Source organism: Urocampus carinirostris, chromosome 1, assembly GCF_059441175.1.
Source record: "Urocampus carinirostris isolate Australia breed hairy pipefish chromosome 1, RoL_Ucar_1.0, whole genome shotgun sequence".
NCBI classification, from domain to species: domain Eukaryota; kingdom Metazoa; phylum Chordata; class Actinopteri; order Syngnathiformes; family Syngnathidae; genus Urocampus; species Urocampus carinirostris.
This window is the reverse complement of record NC_142349.1, coordinates 6,074,058-6,096,837: the sequence shown is the minus strand read 5'-3', so window position 1 is coordinate 6,096,837 and position 22,780 is coordinate 6,074,058. Positions and strand designations below refer to the sequence as shown.

At 39.4% G+C, this 22,780-nt stretch overlaps 1 protein-coding gene across 2 annotated transcripts in view; it reads left to right on the top strand.

Annotated features, from left to right (window-relative positions):
• The window catches only part of rem2 (RAS (RAD and GEM)-like GTP binding 2), a 50,541-nt gene extending 38,463 nt beyond the window's left edge, over positions 1-12,078 (top strand). For both annotated transcript variants that reach the window (XM_088349132.1, XM_088349045.1), the window contains exon 5: positions 7,023-12,078. In XM_088349132.1, the coding sequence (XP_088205258.1) occupies positions 7,023-7,345 (323 nt within the window). In that variant the 3' untranslated portion in view covers positions 7,346-12,078. The remainder of the gene's footprint in view (positions 1-7,022) is intronic.
• The last annotated feature ends 10,702 nt before the right edge of the window (positions 12,079-22,780 follow it).

Below are 22,780 nucleotides of genomic sequence, written 5' to 3'. Positions count from 1 at the left end.
TCTTAAACTCTTAAAATCAGTAGACTGAGCGTATTTCAGTCGAATTCCCTTTGTCCTAAGCCAGTGTCCGTTTAATATCTTTCCTCTATATTAAAGTCTTATAGTTAGTTATAACAAAAGTGGGGAGAATGTCATTGATCTATTCACATGGAGCGATTTCAGGGGTCAATAAATTATTTGACACAAGTTTAAGGTCTCCATTAGGATTGACTCACCCTTTAGGAGCACAACATCAGATTTTATATAGTTTTATCTAGAGAAAGGATGAAAAACTTAATCAATCTCATAATAATGTGTTAGGATTTGGCATGCCACCTTCCACCAGAAGTCCCTAACCTGGTGTAGAGCAAGACACACCTGAGCCTAATCTCTGCACACCTGTCACTTATTACCCTGACCTTTTATAATGACTGTTTGGACAGCACCCAGTGTCAGGTTACGGCCATTTTGACACCCCTTTCGTCCTTTCTCCTATTACCGTGTCAGATTTCTTTTTTGTTTATGGATTGGACACTTGTTTTAAAACCTGTTTTTTTTTTTTAAAATTTATTAATAAAAAACATTTTGTTGAGCAAACTTGACTCGCTTCGGGTTTACGTCTTTGCGGCGAGGAGAAATCCTTTCGGCCGCTTCTGGTTCTTGTCTTGGTGGCATGGAGAAAGCCCCTCAGCTGCTTCCAGTTTGTCTCAGCGGTAAGGAGAAAGCCACTCACACTTCTGGTTCCTGTCCAGGTGGTGAGAACAAAGGCCCTCAGCCGCCTCTAGTGCCTGTATAGGGGCGAGGAGAAAACCCCTCGGCCGCCCCTGGTTCCTGTCTTGGTGACAAAAAAGAAAGTCCCTTCAGGCATCCCGCTCGGGTGGAGAAAGTCTGTTTATGTGTTTGTTTGTTTTTTTTTTTGTGTGTGCTTTTTTTTTTAAAGCCTTTTTAGCATCCGTCTTATGAGGAGAAGGTTATGTTAGAATCTGACATGCCAAAAGGGTGTATAGCAATACACACCTGAGCCCAATCTCCAACATCTGTCCCTAATTACCCTGACCTTTTATAAAAACAGTTTGGACATCAAACGGGGCGCGTTATTGCACTGAATCTCCATTTCCAGTTAGGTTTTGTTTGAACATTTTGTTCTTTTGTGACTCCTTGTTCTTTTTTTTTTTTCCTGGTTTTGTCATAAAATACCATTGCAATAAAAATATTTTGAGCGGCCCTGGCACAGTTCCTGCTTCCCTTCACTTGGGTCAACCCTCAAAATCTAACAGTTGAACTACAAGACAATTGAATGAAATTATTTGTTCCGTTTAGAGCTGAATGATATTTGTATCATGATAAATTATAATCATGTTTGTTCTTGAAAAAAAACTGGCATTCACAGGGATGTCAAACTCAGTTTGAATATCGGGACAGATGCAGACTTTCTGTTTTAACTTAGACATTTGATTATTACTCAAGAACAAGCCCAATTTACAGGCTCAAGTATTTGTTCATCATATAAAACTACTGTACTTTATAAACATGTTTTTTTTAAAAATGACTTCTGTACTGTCAAATTATAGTTTAAAAGAAATCTTCACATTTTAATGCATATCTGTATGTATTAAGGACAGGAGTCGTAGAGTCCAACTTTTTTGCAGATATAAGGCATCTTCCGCCGTCTAGCTTATCAGAATACAGATCATAATGCACGATGAAATTTTGCGAAGTAGCGAAACCGCAATAGGTAAACAACAATAGGCCTACAGCAGGGGATTACTGTACGTTATAATTATTTTTTCAAAATGAAATTTTGGGGGTTCTGATATGAAAGGCTGACAGGCACTGCGTGAAGTTTGTCTACCCCTTGTATAGCCAAACATTAGCATGGTCATAATTACAAACCATTATAGCCGTCAAATATATTTTCAAAAAAAATGGGTCTATACATGTGCTTTTATGGCAGAACATACGTTATCTGTATAAACATTCAATAGCAGCAAGCTTTTTGTAACCATGGCTTTGTCCTGAACTGAATCGATTAAATGAGCGAACAAACAAAGGTCTACACATTGCGCTCGAAAGAATTTATCAGCAGTGTTTAGGCCATCCCATTATAAAGGTTTTCAATAACACTTCAAACACAATACTTTGCACAATTGCATCCCCCCACTCTATCATAAAAATGATGTCTGACCTGAATAAGCACAAAATATGATGAATGTGCCTAATATCCATGAGAAATAGAAACATTCGTCTGCAGGTGCAACCTCTCCTATCCCAATTCAGTTTCTCTGAAGGGATTTTCTCCCCAGACGTCTTTAGCTCTGAGTTCCGTATCCTCAGATAGCAGTACTTTGAATTATCTCCGTCTTACTGTGGAACCCGCTGTCTGAAAGCGTGTGTATCTTCACAGTTTGTGCACACAGGAACAGAAAAAGCAGTGACTGGAAACCACATCTGGATGGGAGTGTTGCTGGCAGGATAAGTGTGAAGTGCTTTATTTTTTAAAAATGGGGTGAAAAGCCAGTACAGCTGTGTCTGGTTTGTCCTTGTAAAATAACAAACTGGCAGATTCAGTCCCTGCTTCATTATTTGCCTTAACATGATGTCAATATATTCATAGCATGCACCATTTGTGCCTCCGTCTGTCTGTACATTTATCCATCCATCCACCCAACTATCCATTCTTCCTTCAAGGTAAACCCAAAAATGTGATAAAATAGGACATGGTTTTTGCATAGAATTTACATGTCACTGGCATATTCCAAGATAATGCATTTTGAAGACAGTTTGTCTTGTCTTTGTCCTCCTGTGCTGGGACATCATTGCAGGAACATCAGCATGCTGTCACAAGCCAGAAACAGAGACAGGACCCAATAGCATTAGTTAAACTCAGTTTTATTGAAATAGAGAGCAGTGCTTGCTTCCACGATCCGATGATCATCGGACACGGGTGGCTGAAGGCAGGCACTTCCGCGTCGAGCGAGGATAGTCGTGGGTGGCAGGAAAGCTGGTCAGTAGCCGGGACAGGGGAGCAAGGGCGGTAATCGAGTCCAGAAAAAAGGTCGGCAACAAGTATCAGGCATGAAACAGGGCAAAACAGGTCGATGGCCGGGACAGAAGAGCAGAGCAGAAACGGGTCCAGAAACAGGTCGGCAACAGGTAATCAGGCAGGAGAAAACAGAGCAGGAGATTGTCGGAGGGTACGGTGCTTGCCTAGCAAAGCGTAGGTTCGCAGGATGGTCTGACGCCTTCCTCTCTGAAGCCGGGGGTTTAAAAAGAGTCCATGAACCAATCAGCGCTCAAGGCCGTTGGCGCCAACGGGGCAGCCGCAGGTGCCCCGAATCAGTAATCATGACACACGCTCGCAAGTCAGTCCCTATTTTCCTTTGAATGTTAAATAGTCCAAATGTTTACAAGTTTGAAAGGGAGGTTTTGGAAGTTTTTGTGAAGAATGCCTGGGCATTTTGTCACAGGTGGATGCAGTAATGGTGCAACAAAGGAAGAGCAGCCAAAAAGGGGCTGAATTGCAAAAATAACAGGCAAGGGCCGGGACGATCAACTAAAGATGGCTGTAGCCTCAGGGGAAATATGCGAGCCTGGCCAACCAAGAAACACGCATAGAGTGACCAGGCCCTCGGAAGCCCCAATGATAAAAGGGAGCTAGCAGACATAAATATACCAACCACGACGTAGTGACAACCACTAAACCATTGGTCTCCGATCTTTTTCAAGCTGAGAGCTGCTTTTTGTTGCTAATTGGAGCAAAGGGCACAGTTTGATATGTATTTCTAAAACAATAACATCATGATATTACTATTCTGTTATTAGTGTGTTAATTATTGAAAGTAGGGGTAGATGGACTCAACCACTAAAACCATTTTACCAAAAAATCCCAATGACCCAGCACAGGTGAACTATTTTTAGAACAGTTCCGTGGGAACCTCAGCTGTCTTTAGGGGGCATCCTGGTGCCCACGTGCACCCCTTTGGAGATTCTTGCACTAGACTCTGGCAGTTAAGATTCAGAGCTCCCACTGCTGCAATCCGGGTTTGGTTCACTTTGCATCCAATGATAATTAAGTGTGGTCTGCAATATTTTTCGACGGATCAATCATTGCTCAATTACGGTAATATTCTGTTGTAAAACCTCGTGTATAACGTGCACCTGTCATGTCCTGCACGGTTGTCATGGCGCCCAGCTAGCCCCGCCCCTTGACACCGGCTGAGACGCATGTGACTTATTGCTCTTGGAGTACTTAAACGCTCCTTTTGGGACTGCCTGTTGCCAGATCAATGTTTAACCCTCGTTGAAACCCTGTTCATGCCTAGTTTGTAATTTTGCCTGCCTTTGAGCCTGCTTTGTTTTGTTATTGGTCCGTTTGTGTGTTGGACAACTTTTCTTTCTCAATTAAAGTGACAGATCGTCTACGCAAATGAGTTCCGACTTCCTGCTTCCCGGCCTGTTTCGTGACAGAACCCAAACATTTAGTTATTTTGTGGGTGTGAAAAATTTGCATTATATACGGTAAAGGCAAAAACATAAGGCTATTTTTTTCTAAAACAAGGCAGGGCCAGTTACCAGCCAGCGGCCTGGTGTTTGCTGAGCACTGGTCAAATGGGCATAAATAGAAAGCTCATATAATTATTATTGTACATGCAGTGACATTTTACAATATTCTAACAAGACACACACACGCGCAATCATTGAAAAACAAATGACCCTTCCACATTACCGTGTGTTTATTCCTTCACTGCTGTGCACAGGGCGACAACATAATAACATCCTCATTACAGAAGATTTTGTCAGGGTAAAAGAGATCAGGTCATAAAGTCTATTTACGTCATGGGCAGTGGACTTTTATTCAGTCATACCTTGTCCTTTCGTCCTCCCTCGTCCTTAACACACACCCAACATATTTATCACATAACATCAAGACTGTGCTCCTCTGGGCCTTGATTAACTTGCACGATTTGCGCCCTTGGATTCGGTCGGGATTGTATTTGTCTGACTCTTTTCTCATCTTATCTTTACGTTACAAAAGCTCTCAGGTTCACAGTTTATCTTTTACCCAGAGGCAATTTATCCCCTTTCAACAAAACGTCGCTTTAACACAATAATTTTTCTTGATTTGAGAAACATTTTAGAGTAGAAAAAATATTTGTAAGCATCATCTCCAGATATATTGTAGTGTCATTGATATGACACCAAGCTAAACCACTAAAAAAGGACCGGGACCATAGAGGACATATGAGTGATGCTTGGTTTTCCCTTTGGAGATGTTAAAAACGGGAACAATACAATACACTTCATTGAGACCACGTGCCAATATGTTTGCAAAAATAAAGTGCATAGTGCATTTGTCCAAATGATTACCACGAATGATTAGGTTATAGGTGTTCATACATCAAAGAAACATTTATAGAAACTTGCTAATCGTTCAACAAAGATTGAGGTGGCGTGGACATGCAAAGTCAGCCATAGCGAGAGACTATTGTTGACAACAAGATCGCGGAACCAGAAGTTACGCGCAAAACACGGACGTAGTATTATTCGGCTACATCTTTTTTATTATTCAAAACTTGAAAAAAACATTATATATTTATGTAGAACCCTTCTTAATTATCTTAAATCTGTTTTTAGCCTTGTATTATATTTTAAAGACGGTAAAATATTGATTAAAAAAACAAATACATAATGAGCAACACAGTCGTGGCCTTATAGGCCACTACGATTAAACCTTGCAAGCGGACTACACATATAATTACCAGATCTCATCTATTTATGACTTTCTCTTACAACAAAACAAATAAAATGAGAAAAATATTATCCTTAAATGGGCAACATTTTCTGTTCATGCACAGATCTTTCTCAGAAAGTTTTATCAGATAGATAGATAGATAGATAGATAGATAGATAGATAGATAGATAGATAGATAGATAGATAGATAGATAGATAGATAGATAGATAGATAGATAGATACTTTATTCATCCCCTTAGGGAAATTCACACTTTCAGCAGTATCCTTGTTTTGAAAATAAAATAATAATAAAGTAAAAGAAATAGAATACATAAATACCCAATGTAACGTGTTGATATAGTGTATTTAAATAGTGCTACATAAAATACACACTGTAATAAAGATAAGGTAATATGCAAACGTGGGGGTGGGGTTTAATGCGGGCTTTTACTCCCTCGAGTGGAGTTAAAGAGCACCATGGCATGAGGAAGAAATGATATCCTCAGTCTGTCCGTGGAACAAGACTGTGACAGCAGTCTGTCGCTGAAGCTGCTCTTCCGTTTGGAGATGATGCACCATATCATCGTGATAACGTTCTTTATTTTCTGTTATGCAATTAAAAGAGCAACAATGTCAAGCATTCTGTATTCATTATAAATCCACTTAAATATTGCAAGCCTTTTTTTCATTTAAATAGTGTTGATTAGTTGAATAGCCTACAAGCATACATACATTTTCTTACACCTTGGAGGCCCTGCTCCTGCAACTTAAAATCTGATTGGCTAAACCAAAGGCTTAAACCACACTTAGGTTATTCTAAGGACCTGCTGAACTGATTTTAGAAGGCCTCCGGACAGATTTCAGGCCCTGGGCTCAAGTAATAGCTGAAATGTGATTGGTTAACTGCTTGTATATGAAAACACACATCTGGAAGCAGTGCAGCCAAGAGAAAAGCATTGAAAGGGAGCTGACAGACAATTTGGAATTATTAGTGGAAACAATATAATTAACATCGCATGACTCAGATATTCATTAGTCTAGAAGAGAGGTCTGTGAGGGCCCTGATGGCCCACCACTGTTATAAGTCAGACCAGTCTCTTAGCACTACTTAGAAAATTGTTTTCCTGTTTATCCTGACACTCCTTTATTATTTTTCACATTAAAGCCTCTATTCCTAGTTTACCCTGGATTACCATGTCTTATCTGTTTGCATACAATTTTTTACAGCATTGATTGAAAATGACAATAAAGACAATTCATTTATTTTTAAAAAGGAGGATGTCTGTTCAGTGTTCCTCTTTTTGGTTCCAGAGGCCCAATCCAGCGCCATGATGTTCGACTGCCACTACCTGGAACTTTCAGCTTCGCTGGAGCACGGCACCAACGAGTTACTGGAAGCGGCGGTCAGGGCCGCCAGAGGCGACTGCTTGGGACCCAACTGGGCCGACGGAGAGCCCGGATCGGGCCGCAGGGAAAGCCTGACCAGCAGGGCCAAGCGCTTCCTGGCGGGGCTCGTGCCACGCTCGTACGGGCGAGAGCGCGACAGGGGACGCTACCGGGAGATGAGCCGCCACCGGGGCAGCAAAATCTTCCGCCAGAAATCTCGCTCCTGCCACGACCTTAGTGCACTGTGACCAACATACACCATACCTGTCAGCCTCAGCCAATTGCTTTACTTATTAATGATAGCAATTTCCCTAATAACCCCTTTCCATTTTTGAAAACAAGTGAGACATAGCAAAGCTGCGTGTGCATTGTTGAAACCGAATGGAGACCAGGGTTCGTACAGGTGCTTGAAATCCTTAAAAGTGCTTTAATATTAATGTTGCGTGTTTGTTTACAAAGTGCTTGAATTTGGGGTGCAGTGCTTGTGAAAGCTTGAATTTGTTCTCATGTTTCTCAGCAGTCCGGCCATGCATTCAATATAAACAAATAAAACAATTCTGATTAAAATGACACTAAAAGGCCTGTTATGGTGGCTTCACTTTGCCATTAAATTTCTTCCCTCGTGATTAACGGCAATTAGTATTAGTTTGTTTTTGATGTTGTAATTTGATGGGCCATTGCCGTCTACAGCGTCATACATGATTCACAGCGATTTTTTTTCTTTTAATGGCACTGGGGAAATAAAAAAAATGCTGTGAAAGGCGTTAAAAAGTGCTTGAATTTGGCCGTGTACGAACCCTAGGGAGGAGTACATATTGTCACTAAATACTGGCCGATTGAAAGAAAAAGATCATGGATGGTAGAGAGTAACATCTCAAATAAGCACACGTGTGAGTTATTTTTGTAAATTGAGAAAAGAACACGACATAAAAAAATGATCTTGCTCCATTCAAGCTCATACTGCTACTTCTGCTGTTTTGGGTCAACAATGCTGATGTGTCCTGTCGTGATCTGGTGATGACATAGCTTGAAAAGGGGTCTTTTCGGCAATGATAAACCTTACAAACACAACACGGCCCCAATTTTGTCACAGCAAGACAAGACTATGTGGAACAGGGGTCTTAAACTTAATTTTCTTGGGGGCTGCCGTTAGATGAGTCGCCACAGGGGTAACAAAATTTTCCGCCAGAAATCTTGCTCCTGCAACATGACATCAGCGCACTGTGACCAACATACACCATACCTGTCAACCTCAGTCAATTGCACCCCTTATTGATAATTGCAACTTCCCTTTTTTTAGCGATAACCTCACAAACCATGTGGAACAGGGGTTTCAAGCTTGATTTTCTTGGGGGCACTGGGCCTTAGGCTGCATCAGGTTTGATGAAGATATATTTTAAATTAGTACATTTTCTAAAAAAAAAAAGAAGAAGTTTCAAAAATAAATATTGATAAAAACAAAATTGCCTGGCATTGCCGGGCTGAAAGAAGACTGGATTTAGATGCTTGGAGTGGTATGTCTTCGGGAGATCGGTACCCAATTTGTCCTCCAAAGGGCAATTTTGACCCCTCAAAAGCAGTTGTTTATTGATTTTGTTAATATTTACTGGAGGTGCCTTGACACAAAACCTAGCTGAAGATACTCTCAGAGCCCTACAGTACAACTGTGTACATTTTCTTGAAAATCGGTTCGGATGTTTTGGAGCCTATAAGTCACATCCAAAGGTACACATGCGTTAAAAAGTTATAGAGTAATGCTGTGCTGTATCTCAGTTTACTTATCGCTGTTTCGCTACTCCGGGCATTTTCACCGTGCATTGTGTTCTGCATTCTTATTGGTTAAACAGTTGTCCAGCCCCGTTTGTGCTCATCTTCCGTTGCGGTCTGAGTTGGGCACATACATAAAACAGCTAGGTGAAGCTACTATATGTATGCGCAAATCTTTTTTATTTCCAAGTTTCTCTATAAGCCATCATGTCAACAAAACACTCACGGCTCACATAAGCTCAAAAGACAGAGGGAAATGCTTTCCATCAGCAACAAAGTTGGACTTCTGGACCTGTCAAACTTACTCTAGTGCAACATGCGGGTCTTTTGCGCCTCCTTGTTGCTCTTTGATGTTTTTTTTAAACATGTTTGATAATGTGTGATTACTGTAGGACAGAATCAGAGAGTAAAAGCTGTTTTCCATAATGTCCACAAGAAGGCAGCGAAGAATTATGGAAAGTGGATCGTATCCTTAATCCATATAGTTGTCCAAAAAAACGGCAATATTCATTTTAGAGTCATAATTTGTCAGTGCAGAAGTTATTAATAAAAAGAAAGCTACTAAAATACAGTACTTTTATTTGTTAAACAAATACTTGAGCCTGTAAATTGGGTTTATTTTTGAGTCACAAATAAAGGAATAAATAAAGGTCTCTACTTTGCCTGTTTTGACCCTGGCTGGACGCTTTTTAAAGCAACCCGAGGGCTTAATGTATAACATGTAGATGTCTGCATCCATATTTCATACCTGTCAGTTTACGTTTTCCCTGTATTTTTCTCCAATTTGAAATTATGGACACCATGTAACTGATTTTGTACGGCAAATAAAAGTTTGTCTTGGTCAAGGGTAACATATGTCAAAATCATTATATATTGCTAACATTGTCACTGTATTCTACAGTCTGTCTTGCTGTGAGTAAAAAAAGGTGCCACGTTGTGTTTTTAAAGATAATCATCGCTTAATAAACGGAATTGCAATCATCAATAAGGGGAACAATTGGCTGAGGTTGACAGGCATGACATTTATTCATAAATGAAAATATTTGGATAGGTGTCCAGGACCAGTGTTGTGCCAAAAACATGATGTTTTTCCACATAACACTTGCCCATTGGCCGAATTTTCTAACCCAATGCGGACCGCCACCCAAAAAGTTTGTCCAGCCTGCTTTAACATGATGGAATTTTTCAGTCGGACAGACACAGAAAAGGAAACGAACATGAGAAAATGAACAAGGTGGATATCATGCACACACTCAAGAAGCACCCACTAATATTATAGACTGATAGCAGCCTCATGTGGACATTTTGTGGATCCCTTTTTAGAGCATGCTTAGTAGATGGCTAGCCCTGTAGGTTGAGGGATTTACAGTACCTCGTTGGCCAATAGGTAATGCACAACCTAGCTAGCAAAACCATCGCGAACGCAAGACCCTTTATATCACGGACGCTTATTATTGTATTTTCTGCACTATGAGGCACACCGAGTTATAAGACGCACCCCCCAAAAATAGTCCTTTGTCATATATTTACATACATAAGTATCACTGGACTATAAGGCGCGTTGAATTAAAACAGTAAGAGCTACAGTATTTATTTGTGTTCAACCATCACTTTTTTCAAGCTAAGAGCTACTTTTTGTTTCTTATTAGCGCAAAGGGCACCCAGTTTGATATGCGTTTCTAAAATAACGACTTATTTTGTTAATTATACTATGTTGTTATTATGTTATTACTAGGATAATTTTTGGGAAGTAGGGTTAAATGGACTCAAACACTGAAAAAAAATAATTTCACAGGAAAATCACAATGACTCAGCACTAGTGAGGTATCTCCAGAAAAGGCCCACGGGCACTTCAGCCGGCCTCCGAGACCAACCTGGTGCCCGCGGGCACCACGTTGGAGACCCCTGACGTACAATGTACAATACTTTATCATTCGAAAAATGACGCTAACCAAAATTGCAAAAGATTGTAAGCAAAAGGTATCGAAACCGGGTCGCGACGGTGAAAGTTCTGAAATCTAACCATTAGATCAGGGATGCCAAACTCAGTTTGAGTCGGGGGCTGGATCCAGACTTTGTTTTATTAGGTGGCCAAATTGAAAAACAAATGTCAACACCAAATATTTAGATTTGTTTTTGAGTAACTAGCTAACAAAAAAAACAAAAAATGTTATCATGTTTGGTTTCATTTGTCTAACAGTTGAATGAATGCAGCTTTACATCCGAACCGATTCACTACAGACATCACAAACAAATTCAAGTGAGAGCTGTGATGGAAAATATGCTTGCCTCAATTGTCATTCGGCTTTGAAATAAAGAAATACAAAATAAGAGTTTTAGCAGTGAACTGGCAATTACATCATATCAAAAATACCTAAGAAAAAAACTGCACAATATTGTCTATAACATGAAACCAAACTGGACATCTAGTGGCAGGATGAAGCATTTAGTTTGTATTTGATAAAAAAAAAATCTAATTTTTGAGATCAATGATCTAGAGACTTTTTTTCACGGCAGCCAGGATTAAATTATCCAACGGACCAGATCCAGCCCGTAGGCCATATTTTTGACGTGCCTGCATTAGCCCATCTGTGATACAGGGTTTAATTTCCGTTAAATAAAATGTTTTGCGATTTTGGCCAGAAACGTTTTTTATTTAATCAATCATTGCACAAATACGGTAGTATACTGTAAAACCTGGTGTAGTAATGCACACGAAAAATACTGTATTTGCATGGATTTCAGGTTTTATCCACCAGTATTATACGTTATATAAGGCGCACTAGGTGATGAGGCGCACTTTCAAATGTATGGCCATTTCGATTTTTAGGTGCACCTTACAGTCCAGTATATGAAAGTGTTTTTACCTTATTTGAAGACCAAAACTGCCAAAACAGTAATAATAAGAGTGACAAAAAAAAAAAAGATTCAACATAATACACTGCATGTCAAATGATTCAAACAAGGGGACGGTCCTGAGTTTGTTTTACGCTGAATTATTCGGCCTACCCCTCAAATGATCCATTATACCCGGTTAACTATTGCTGAGAGGAGGGACCGGTAGACGGCAATTTGTCATGAGGTGTGGCATTCTGGTCAGCCTAAAATGAAATGCACGGCTGTGGCCACGATATGTTATCCCCAATAGTGAAGTCAAGTCATGTTTATTTGAATAAACCATTAATAAATAATACATGAATAAATAATGAAAATAAAGATATAAATAAACTGTTGCTGAAAACAGTGTCTGGCAAAACACATTTTCGTTAAGGCCGCTGAATCATGCCATTTTGGCTCGCTAAAAATGAACTGCACAGCTTTGGTTGCGATTTATTATCCCCAGTCGACCAATGCTGTGAGCGAGGGGGGTGGGGGGCGAGAAGCAAATTTATGTCATACGAGGGAGCTCTTTTTTCTGTTATTGGTGGACAAAATGAACAGCAGCTATGCGGCTGCGATCCATTATCCCAATTGAGTATTTCTGCAAATGGGGGCCGGCATGTTAAAAAATAAAGGGGGTTACTTTTCACAGAGGATTCTATTCCCCATTAACTGTGGTAAATGAGGGATTACACTAACGCACATTAACTATGTATGTAATTTTTGCTTTCATGTTATACTTAACTTGAATTTATTTTGGCAGTTTGGGTCGTTCCTCGTCTCCACTTTGTGTTTCCAATCTTTACCGAGTTATTAAAGTTTGTCATCGTTGTTGACACACAGTAAATGCATCTCTTGGTGTTCCCCAAGTGTTGATTCGTCATTATACAGAAAGCAATGAGTAAAGAGGACCCTTAACTGCACAAAGACGAGTCACGGTTGGGGAGCAGAGAAGTTTGTGAAAAAGGTGAGTGGGAATACTTGGACGTGAAAATAAAAGAACCAATCAGGATTTTCATGTTTTTCTGTTCCTTTTTCCATCCACAGCCATTTTTATAATTTTAATGTATGCTTTATCTGAATAGTTTGGGGTCAGTCAGCAGGTGATCCTAATGTGGATGTTCTGAAATAGAAAATTTTCCGTCACCGACACAACCCGTTGCTGTTTGTCTGCGAAGCACTCAACTGTCCTTCCACTGAGAATAAACTTTAGTTTGACTCTCAGTGTTGGTATCATGTGCGTATTCACCTTGTACGACTCATTTATGAAATGTACACTACTGTTCAAAAGTTTGGGTTAGCTTGGAAATGTCCTAATAAAAACTGCTTTTACAATAAACTTAACATTGAACCAATTATATTTACACAAGGTTTTTCATTACGCTCTTTGTCACGAACCGGACCACACTCACACGTATTACTTACAGAGCAGCTAAAATCATCAGCCGACCCACACCCAACTTCTTGGACTTAAATAACAGCTCCATCATCAGACTACATTTTCGGGGGATGTAATAGAACAGTAAAGCACGGGGCATTTTCACCTTGTATAAAAATCACGTTTAAACACATTGAAAATATTTACTTTGTCGATTTAACAATGTATCTTCTGAACATTTGTTTCCCATTTAATCCGTTGATAATTTGACTGTCCATTTCGACGCAATAAGCTTTATGGTGGACCACAAGAGTTTTCAATACACGTGATATTCAGAAGATTAGTTTTGAATCGCTGGTTAATTGGAATAAAAGCAGCTCGTTTACATTGTAATAAATGGCAATGATACCAAACTAACATAGCTGGTTAGCTCTAGATAACTTAATACATAGAGTGTGTCTGACGTGACTCATACCCGCTAAACATTAAATTGCTTGAAAATACATAAAATGTACGTTGTAAAAATGTTGTAATACTTAAGGGCTGCCAGTGTTTTGCCTCAGCACACCATGCGTCCGTTTGATTGCAGCTGAATAATGCCGTCTTCTGTCCTTTCAAAAAGGATACAATTCTAAATTGGGCTTAGAACCTTGCCTGCAATAAATCACCAATGTAAAAAGTCGTGGTTCTATTTTTCTGTCGTTGAGCCCGGATTTGAAGGTGGACAGGGTGGCGTAATTTCAGAGGTCAGTTGGTAATGAGTTCCAGGGCTGGGGGGCAGAGCAGCTGAAAGCTCTGCTCCCTAATGGAGCTGAGACAGGCAGCGGGTGCAGAGATACAAGGAATATCTGAGCTTTGTGAAAGGGTAATGTTTTTCCTTAATGCAGGCCAATTTGAACCCACACGAATATCAAAGGGATGTAAAGCTGCGAACACACCTGCAGATGAAAAATTACAGCCCCATGGGCAAATATCTGAGCCCAGAGACAAGTATTCCTGAAATTCGATTGGTTAAATGCTTTATTATGGAAGCACAAGTCTGGAAGCTGCACATTTAGGAAAGAAGCAATGATGGGACACTGACAGACAATTCGGAAATACTGTCTTCTATGTTAACTATGAATTGTGGCTTTATTTAAACAAAGCAGACAATACACTGCATCAATCGGGTGAGTGGTTAGCGCGTCCGCGGCAGAGCTCTGGGGTCATGGGATCAAATCCAGCTACCAGCCTTCTGTACGGAGTTTGCATGGTTTTCCCGTGCTTTTGTGGTTTTCCTCTGGGCACCCTGGTTTCCTCCCACATTCCAAAATCATGCATGTTAGGTTACTTGGCCGGTCCAAACTGTCACTAGGTGTGAAAGAACGTGTGGTTGTATGTCTCTGTGTGCCCTGCGACTAGATGGCAACCAGTTCAGAGTTTCCCCTGCCCACTGCTCGAAGATAGCTGGGATGGCCCCCTGCACCCCTGCGACCCTACTGAGGATAAGCAGTGCACAAAATGAATGGATAGATCACAAGATTCTGATATTTTTAGGCGAACAGAGAAGGTTGTGGAGGCTCTCACGGCCCATAACTGAATAGCAGATTGTTAGTCAATTGTGTTAGAAGGCCAATGGATGCTTGTTAAACCCTTGCGCTATGTTAGTACAGCTGAAAACAGTTTAGCTGGTGCGAGAAGCTGTAAAACGGACCTTTCTTTTAGCTAGTCGAGTGTCTAGAGCATTCCATTTGTGGGTGTATTTAAACTTTCAGAATAGCCAGAAGAAAGAGAACTTTTGTCTGAAACTCAACAGTCTATTCTTGTTTTATAAAATAAAGGCTATTCCAGGAGAGAAATTGCCACGAAACGTAAGTTCTCCTACAACAGTGCGTACTCCTCCCTTCAGAGAACAGCACAAGCAGTGCCACTTCTCTGTCCACACTGGTTAGAGTCTGACTCTAACCAGTGTGGAAAGAGAAGTGGCAAGTACATTAGAGCCGGTAGTTTGAAAAATGAATTCCCTTACTGGTTCTAGCGGATTGGTTAAATAGTACCTGCAAAACATCAGCGTAAACATCTACAGTGAAGAGGTGACAGTTAGCTGGCCTTCAAGGCAGAGTGGCAAAGAAAAAGCCAAATCTGAGATTGGCAAACAAATGGAATAAATTAAAATGGGCAAAAAACAAAACTGACAATTCATTTGATACCGAAAAGTGTCACTCCTTAATGGAAATCACAAAATTGTCTCGTTGATCCCACACATTTAAACGATAGTGTAAATCTAGGTCTTCACTCCCATGTGACCTCATACAGGCAATTCATTTTCCCAATAATGAACTTCTTTTGACCCCAGGAAGAGTCAAAGCATTCATAAACACTTCGTTGATACAAGAGCATAATACACAAATCTTATGAGCAGTATATAAACCATAGCAGTGAGGTCTACTTTTAGTAATTGGTGAAAAAAAGATAGCGGTGGCCAATTCCTGTCAGTCCTCTGAGAAAGTGGTTCTCAAAATTAGGGATACGCGATCCCCTCCGGCATGTAAGGACACTCCAGGGTATATGTGAGACTTGAAATACTCTTCAAATTGTGTAATGTGGTCACAATACCTTAGTAGTAGCAGCATACTAGTCTACTTTTACGATCATATCGAAATGTATACAATTCTTTCTAGAATACAGTTCCAAAATAACCCAAAACAGGCAAAATCTGTGAAGTAGAAAAAAAATTGTTGATATGGTAGATGACATAATTTATGTATCAGTTTTATTACTTTCTTCTCAAAAAGAAAAAAAAAACACAAAACAATACTTAGTTACTTAAAGCTATTACTACTTATGAGTAACATTAGAACTAGAGTATTCTACTCCTTTTTAACCCAACTTTCCTTTTTTTTTTTTTTGCAATGTAACATTTTAAGACATAAAAATGTGATGGAGACATCTCATCTCATTAGCCGTACGGCCGCTTATCCTCATTAGGGTCGCGGGGCGGCTGGAGCAACCCATCTCCGGGCAGTGGGCAGGGGGCACCCTGAACTGGTTGCCAGCCAATCGCAGGGCACACAGGGACAGACAACTCAGTTCTCATTCACACCAAGGGACAATAAGGACCGGCCAATTCACCTGAAATGCATGTTTTTGGAACGTAGAAGGAAACCAGAGTGCCCGGAGGAAACCCGCAAGCACGGGGAGAACATACAAACTCCGCACAGGAAGTCTGTAGCTGGATTTGAACCCACGACAGGTTTCCATGACATGAACTGTGCCACACAAGCGCTAACCACTGCCCCGCCGTGCTGCCCGCAATGGAGACATAACGTTTTTATTTCCAAATATTTGAGGGAAGCTTGAGTAAATTAGATAATATATATATATATATATATATACATATATATATACATATATATACAAATATACACACATACATATATACACACACATACACACATTATATATATATATATATATATATATATATATATATATATATATATATATATATACACACACACACACACACACACATATATTATATATATATATATATATATATATATTTATACACACATACACAATTCAAAAGGATTTAGTTTGTTTGAGCAAATTTGTCCATAAAACAATATTTCATCATGTGTATGAAAGAAAACAAAAAAATGGAGACATAACGTTTTTATTTCCAAATATTTGAGGGAAGCTTGAGTAAATTAGATAATATATATATATATACATATATACACACATACATATATACACACAAATACACACATTATATATATATATATATATATATATATATATATATATATATATATTTATACACACATACACAATTCAAAAGGATTTAGTTTGTTTGAGCGAATTTGTCCATAAAACAATATTTCATCATGTGTATGAAACAAAACAAAAAAGATGCTAAAATTGACAGGTATGGCAAATTAGCGGCTTGGGTGCGATGATGTGCAGTCAGGGTAAGTTGCGCCTTGCCTATCATGAAAATAAAAAAATCTAACGATTATACCGATTCAGTGTTGAAGTTCTTTGTCATTTACTTACACAGTTGTATTACTTTTCAAAATTTTCACATTTTTTATGAATATTATTAATACAATTAGTATGTGAGACATAATTGTGCTGAGCGTTTGCAGAAGCAGAGTGAGGCATGCTGTTCTCTTGCCTCATAGCAGTTTGTGATAGTGAGAACCAGTATTCTGGATTGGCGCACACCTCATCTCGAAACAATAGAGTTAGGGATAGTGTTAGCAAACTAACAGGGAGGTTTATCTATGTAGTGATGTTTTTATTCAAAAAGAGGGTCAAGTGGACTTAATATATAAGTCAAGATGATTAAAAAGTTGTTTTTTATGCAACAGTTTATTGTGCTGACAAATCAAGAAAAAGATTTATTTATTTGTAAATCTGACAGTGCCTCACCAGACACGAACCTCACCGCATGTCTCTGGTCACACAGTATATATTAGCAGCACAGCTTAAAAAAATCAATAAAGAATCACTTTTAGATTAAATAATAAAAAGTCACTAATGCAAAACAACAACTGAAGAAAGGTATTGTAATTTCTTCCCCCTACTGGACCTTGACAGGTCCAAATTGTTGGTTTGAATAACAAAGGCTGAGACCGTCTGATCCGTAACTCCAGCAGAAGCTGCAGTTCTGACATTACGACACTGCGAGTGTAACAATCTATCAACTGTCAAAGGAATCGGAAAGAGCAGGGGACTAAGAGGAAGAAAAAGTGACGACGAGACAGCGGTTTGAGAGAGTGAGCGAAGAGGTTAGAGAATTGCTTTAAGGAGTAATGGTTGCTTAGAGACTGTTGTCTAGGAGACGGTCATCCCCGAGTCCTTCGGCATCTAGATTGTCCTATATACTAATGTTAGTCTTCTCCTATCTTACTTTTTTAACCAGGAGATGATTACACGCTTCACAATTACGAGGCAGAACAAAGGTCTGATTTAATTTCATGAACAATACAATAGTCCGTGACACAGCATTACTCTCTCGCTGTGACAGCACTCCTCCCTGTCGCGTCTTTGTCTCAGACTCATTCTGTGAGCATAAATCGTCATTATTCTACTGACAGCCTGTTTGATATATGAAAAGTGCCAATTGTTTGCCCATTGATGGATTTCTCACTTGGTTATTTTCAGTGATCTTTGTGCGAAACCCAAGTTGTTGGTGACAGCACTACAATATCCTAGAAAATTGTAGTGTTATTTGTGGATGAATAGTTTAAATCTGATAAAAAATATATTGATTTGGTGCTGCGGGTGACACATCTAAGAGTCATGAAGTTAATCCAATTCGGTTATTGTGCTCTGGCAAAGGTTGTTCTGTCATCTAATTTTCTTCCCGCTACATAGACAAACAAGTCAGCAAAGACAAAGAGAGAAACTGTTAGAATACGGCAGGCTCGTTTTAGGTCATATACTACAAACTGTTCAGATAGGAATTGAATAAGTGCAGACATGAAAATTGGTCAAGGGTTAAAACGGTGAAAAGGAAATATGTTCCAGAACACCAGAGAAACCTCTATCTTGTTTTTGCTAATTTCGACAAGGCGTTTAACAAGCCGCTCTGTGGGCCACTATACAGTAGTACAACATGGTCTGGAAACTAGTTCAAACCCCTGAGCAAACAGCTGTATGCCAATGCCACCTGTAACGTTACTGATCAATTATACTATTGGAGATTGGTTTCAAACCACAGTTGGTGTGAGACGACGCTGCATTCTTTCCAACCTTATTCATCATATTGCCTGACCCATCTTTCCTACAGTCTACAAATTTCCAGCCCATCCCGTAGCCACATGCCTTTCTCCAGCCGCCATCTCACCGTACCTGCTGCCTGTCTCAGCACTGTGGGGAGCAGAGCTTTCACCCGCTCTGCCCACCAGCTCTGGAACTTATTACCACCTGACCTCCAGAATTCTACTACCCCGTCAACCATCTAACCCAGACTCAAAATCTGACTCTTCCGACTTGCCTATCCATAATAAACTGCCACTATATATATATATATATATATATATATATATATATATATATATATATATATATATATGAACACCCCCATGTCACCCTCCATCTAATATTTAAGTGTAGTTAGTTTTTTGTATTTATTGGACTCGTTTTATTCCGTTTTTTTTATTTTGTGTATAGTGACCTTGGATGTCACAAAAGGGGCTTTGAAATATAATGTATTATTCTTATAATTATTATTAACATTTTCCAGGAGAGGATCATGACCAAAGCCATTGACCAGCATTGGGGGACACAACTTACCTCTGTTTTGCTGATGATATTTTCTGGCTGGCAGGAGAACAAGAACTTACTGATTTGGTCAATCGCCTGGAATAAACATCAACCTACTATGGGAAAAAATCAGCAGAGAAAAAAACAAAACTAATGACCAATAGGTACCACCACACATTGGAGCTGTCATATCAGAGGAGGGGTCAGATCCAGAAATCATGGCCAGGATAACTCAAACCACACATGCACTTGCCAGTCCAAAACCCATTTGGGGGCACAATAACTCAGCAGTGAACTTAAAGATCAGACTAATGCAAGAGCTGGTTACTTCATTGTTCCTCTACACTTGGAGATGCGATGCTAGAGGAAACTTCTAGGCATCAGGTAAATAACCGATGTGAAAAATTATTAACAGAGGGCACATTGGTCCATGCAAAAAACTGTTGTTAACTGTGCACAGACAAAATGCAGTTGTATGGTCACAAGATTATCAGGACTGGACAAGAGTAATCTCCAGGGCACAGTCCAAGGGGGCAGGAAGACCAAAAAATTACTAGGCCGACAACACCAGGTAATGGACTGGTGCCAAATTTGCCAAAATCCTAAAAGAGACAATCAGTGAAGAAATTTGTCCAGAGTTGCTATCCTGAGTGGTGTCCTGATGACCCAGGCGGTTAAGAGATCCGTGAACCCTGGTCGACCAAACTAAATATTGAGCTTTGTTGACCCACATTGTGTTTCAGTGATCTGCAGGAGAACCAACACGTAAAGCTTGAGGCTGCATGAAAGCAGGTTAAATTTAGCTTGGCTCAGTTACCACAGTGATATATTCTCTGCAACTAGCCTGCTCCAGACCAGCCTAACAACCCGGATAAAATTATTTTCAGAAATATACTGTATCTTACACTACTACTGTAAATTCGGGTGAAAAAATAGTTATTTAGCATATCAATGGACTGTCTTGATATTTTGCTTTATTTTAATTGTCCTGCAATGAAATTGTACATACAGGCTAGACCGCTAAACACGAGCAAAACACCCAGAGGAATTTGATTGGGTGAGCGGTAGGGATGGGCAGAGCTAAACACAGAGTGCAAGCACTCCCATCAGTCTCTTGCCCAGTGCTGCCTGTTCTGAGGGTAAACACGTCGGTGTCCTCATTTGACAGAAATTACGGTAAAAATGAGCCTTGAAACTCTCCAAAATACTGCGTAAGGTAAAGAAATATGTGTCGATGCAGCATTTATATGGGTCATGGACTTTTTGGGCAATTATTACCTATGTTTTTTAATTGATGTTTACATTTTGTGTTTTGTTACCAAATGCAACATCTATTGCAGCCTTGGCATCCCAGAAGGGGGATTACAACTTGTGTGGGCCCTTCTCTTTTTCCCTCTCATTTTAGGTTTGGCGTTTTTCCTTGCCTGCATGTGGGTTTTAGATCAGGGGATGGTGTAAATATGGTCTTTGTAGTGCTTTGAGATATTTTGTGATTAAGGGCTATACAAATAAATGTGACTTGACCTAACAAAATGTGGAAGTGAAGAGCTGTGAATTTTTTTCGGATGCCGTGTGGGATATTCAGCAAAAGACAAGTTGCCCTCCAAACAGGGAATTCAGCTTTGCTCAAACTTCTGTGAGTAATTTTCATTTACCCTAGATCTGAGAGTCATCAAGGTGAATCATCCATGTTGAGTAAGTGATTAATCCTGTAGCCATCTTGACGAGGCCATTCTGCATTATGTTAATGAATGGTATTGACTTACTTGACACTAAGCCTAAGTTAATCCATTTAACAAATGTATTATGTGCTCTATGCGATCACTTAACAAAAGCTGTCCTGCGCTATTAAAATCATTGAAATTTCAGTTATCCCTTCATGGAAAAGTTTTAGGTGGAACAAAAAGTTCAGTCAGGTATGTTTATATGCCATTTGCTCAACATGCTTGCGATCCATACTAGCTACAGGAGAAAAGTCTCCATACTCAATAAATGGGTGTAAATAATAAATGTAGTTTGTGCTCACTAAGCCAACTATAAGTTTCGGAGTAAAGGTCATTCATCATTAAAATAGATCAAAATACTACTGTGAGATGTGAATGGAAAAAAACATGAATTATAGCACCAGTTTTTGTCAACACAGCACTGCATTTGCTTAACAGTTAAAATGTTATCACTAATGTATGTTAATTTTTGAGTCATGCTTTTAACAAGGTTTTTACACCTTTTCATGGCCAGATTCAAGCATTTTCAAAGGCAATTTCACAATGTATCCAGTACCATAAAATACATCTGAAATCCACACATGTATGTTGTATACATATGTGGTTTTTAATGTGATTGTCAAGAAATATGATTTTCATATCTTGAGTAAATCACAAATATATTTATGGCTCTGCACAGTATGGGTGTAAACAAATATAAGACAAATCTCTCCCTATTAATATGTTAAGTAAAATGATGGTAATATGTAGCTTACATTTTCAGTTGCGAAAAGTTCCTTCCAATATAATTTACCACTGAGACACGCAACCTTAATTTTTTTCATGGCCCGTGATAAAGTGTCCATAACTGATGCGTAATCCTTGCATCAATACACATTTCATTGTGCCCTGTTTATGTGTAGTATCCACCTGTCCTCTTTTAAGTGACGCTTCATAAGACAATGCCGTGCAAACTAATGCCAGCTGCTATTAATTATGAGGAAAGAAATGCAATGGCAAAGCAAAGCCGCCAGTGTCTGTGTCATTTTTAAACAGACTGGTTTTGAAACATGGCAACAATTCCAAGCATTTACAAGCACTGAAATTAAAACTCAAGCACTCTTCAATTCTTGACATCAACCCAGACATTAACATTCTTTTACTGACCCCTAAACGTACATCATTACAAACGTGGTGTTTTGTTTATATAATTGCGAGTAAAGTTTCCCATACGTCTGTCTGGTATTGGGCAACTTCAGAGAAAATGCTGGTCTGCTATCAGTTTACGTCAGTTTCATGAAGATGACAATATGCTATTGGCTGAACTCCCACCCATAATGATCCATTTCTCTCTTTTCTCAATAAAGAATATGTGACAAACTTTTTGTTTAGCTCTGGCTACCAAGGGATAATCAAGAAAATAAAAACAATGGAAAGAACGATTACTATATTAAAGAAATACCCTCAGCGAGGAACATAGCCGTCACCAATTGACAATCGGGACTATAATAACAAATAAGGAAGTGATTAAAGCAACATAGTCCTCACAAGTGAAAGTTTTAAAACCCGTTTTATTTTTTAATCCTCACCCGCCCACCCCCTCTGCATCCACTCACAAACTATACCAGCTCAAGTCATATTTCACCATAGGTGAATAGAATTTAATTGTTCCTCTAAATTTCCCCGCTCTCCTTCCC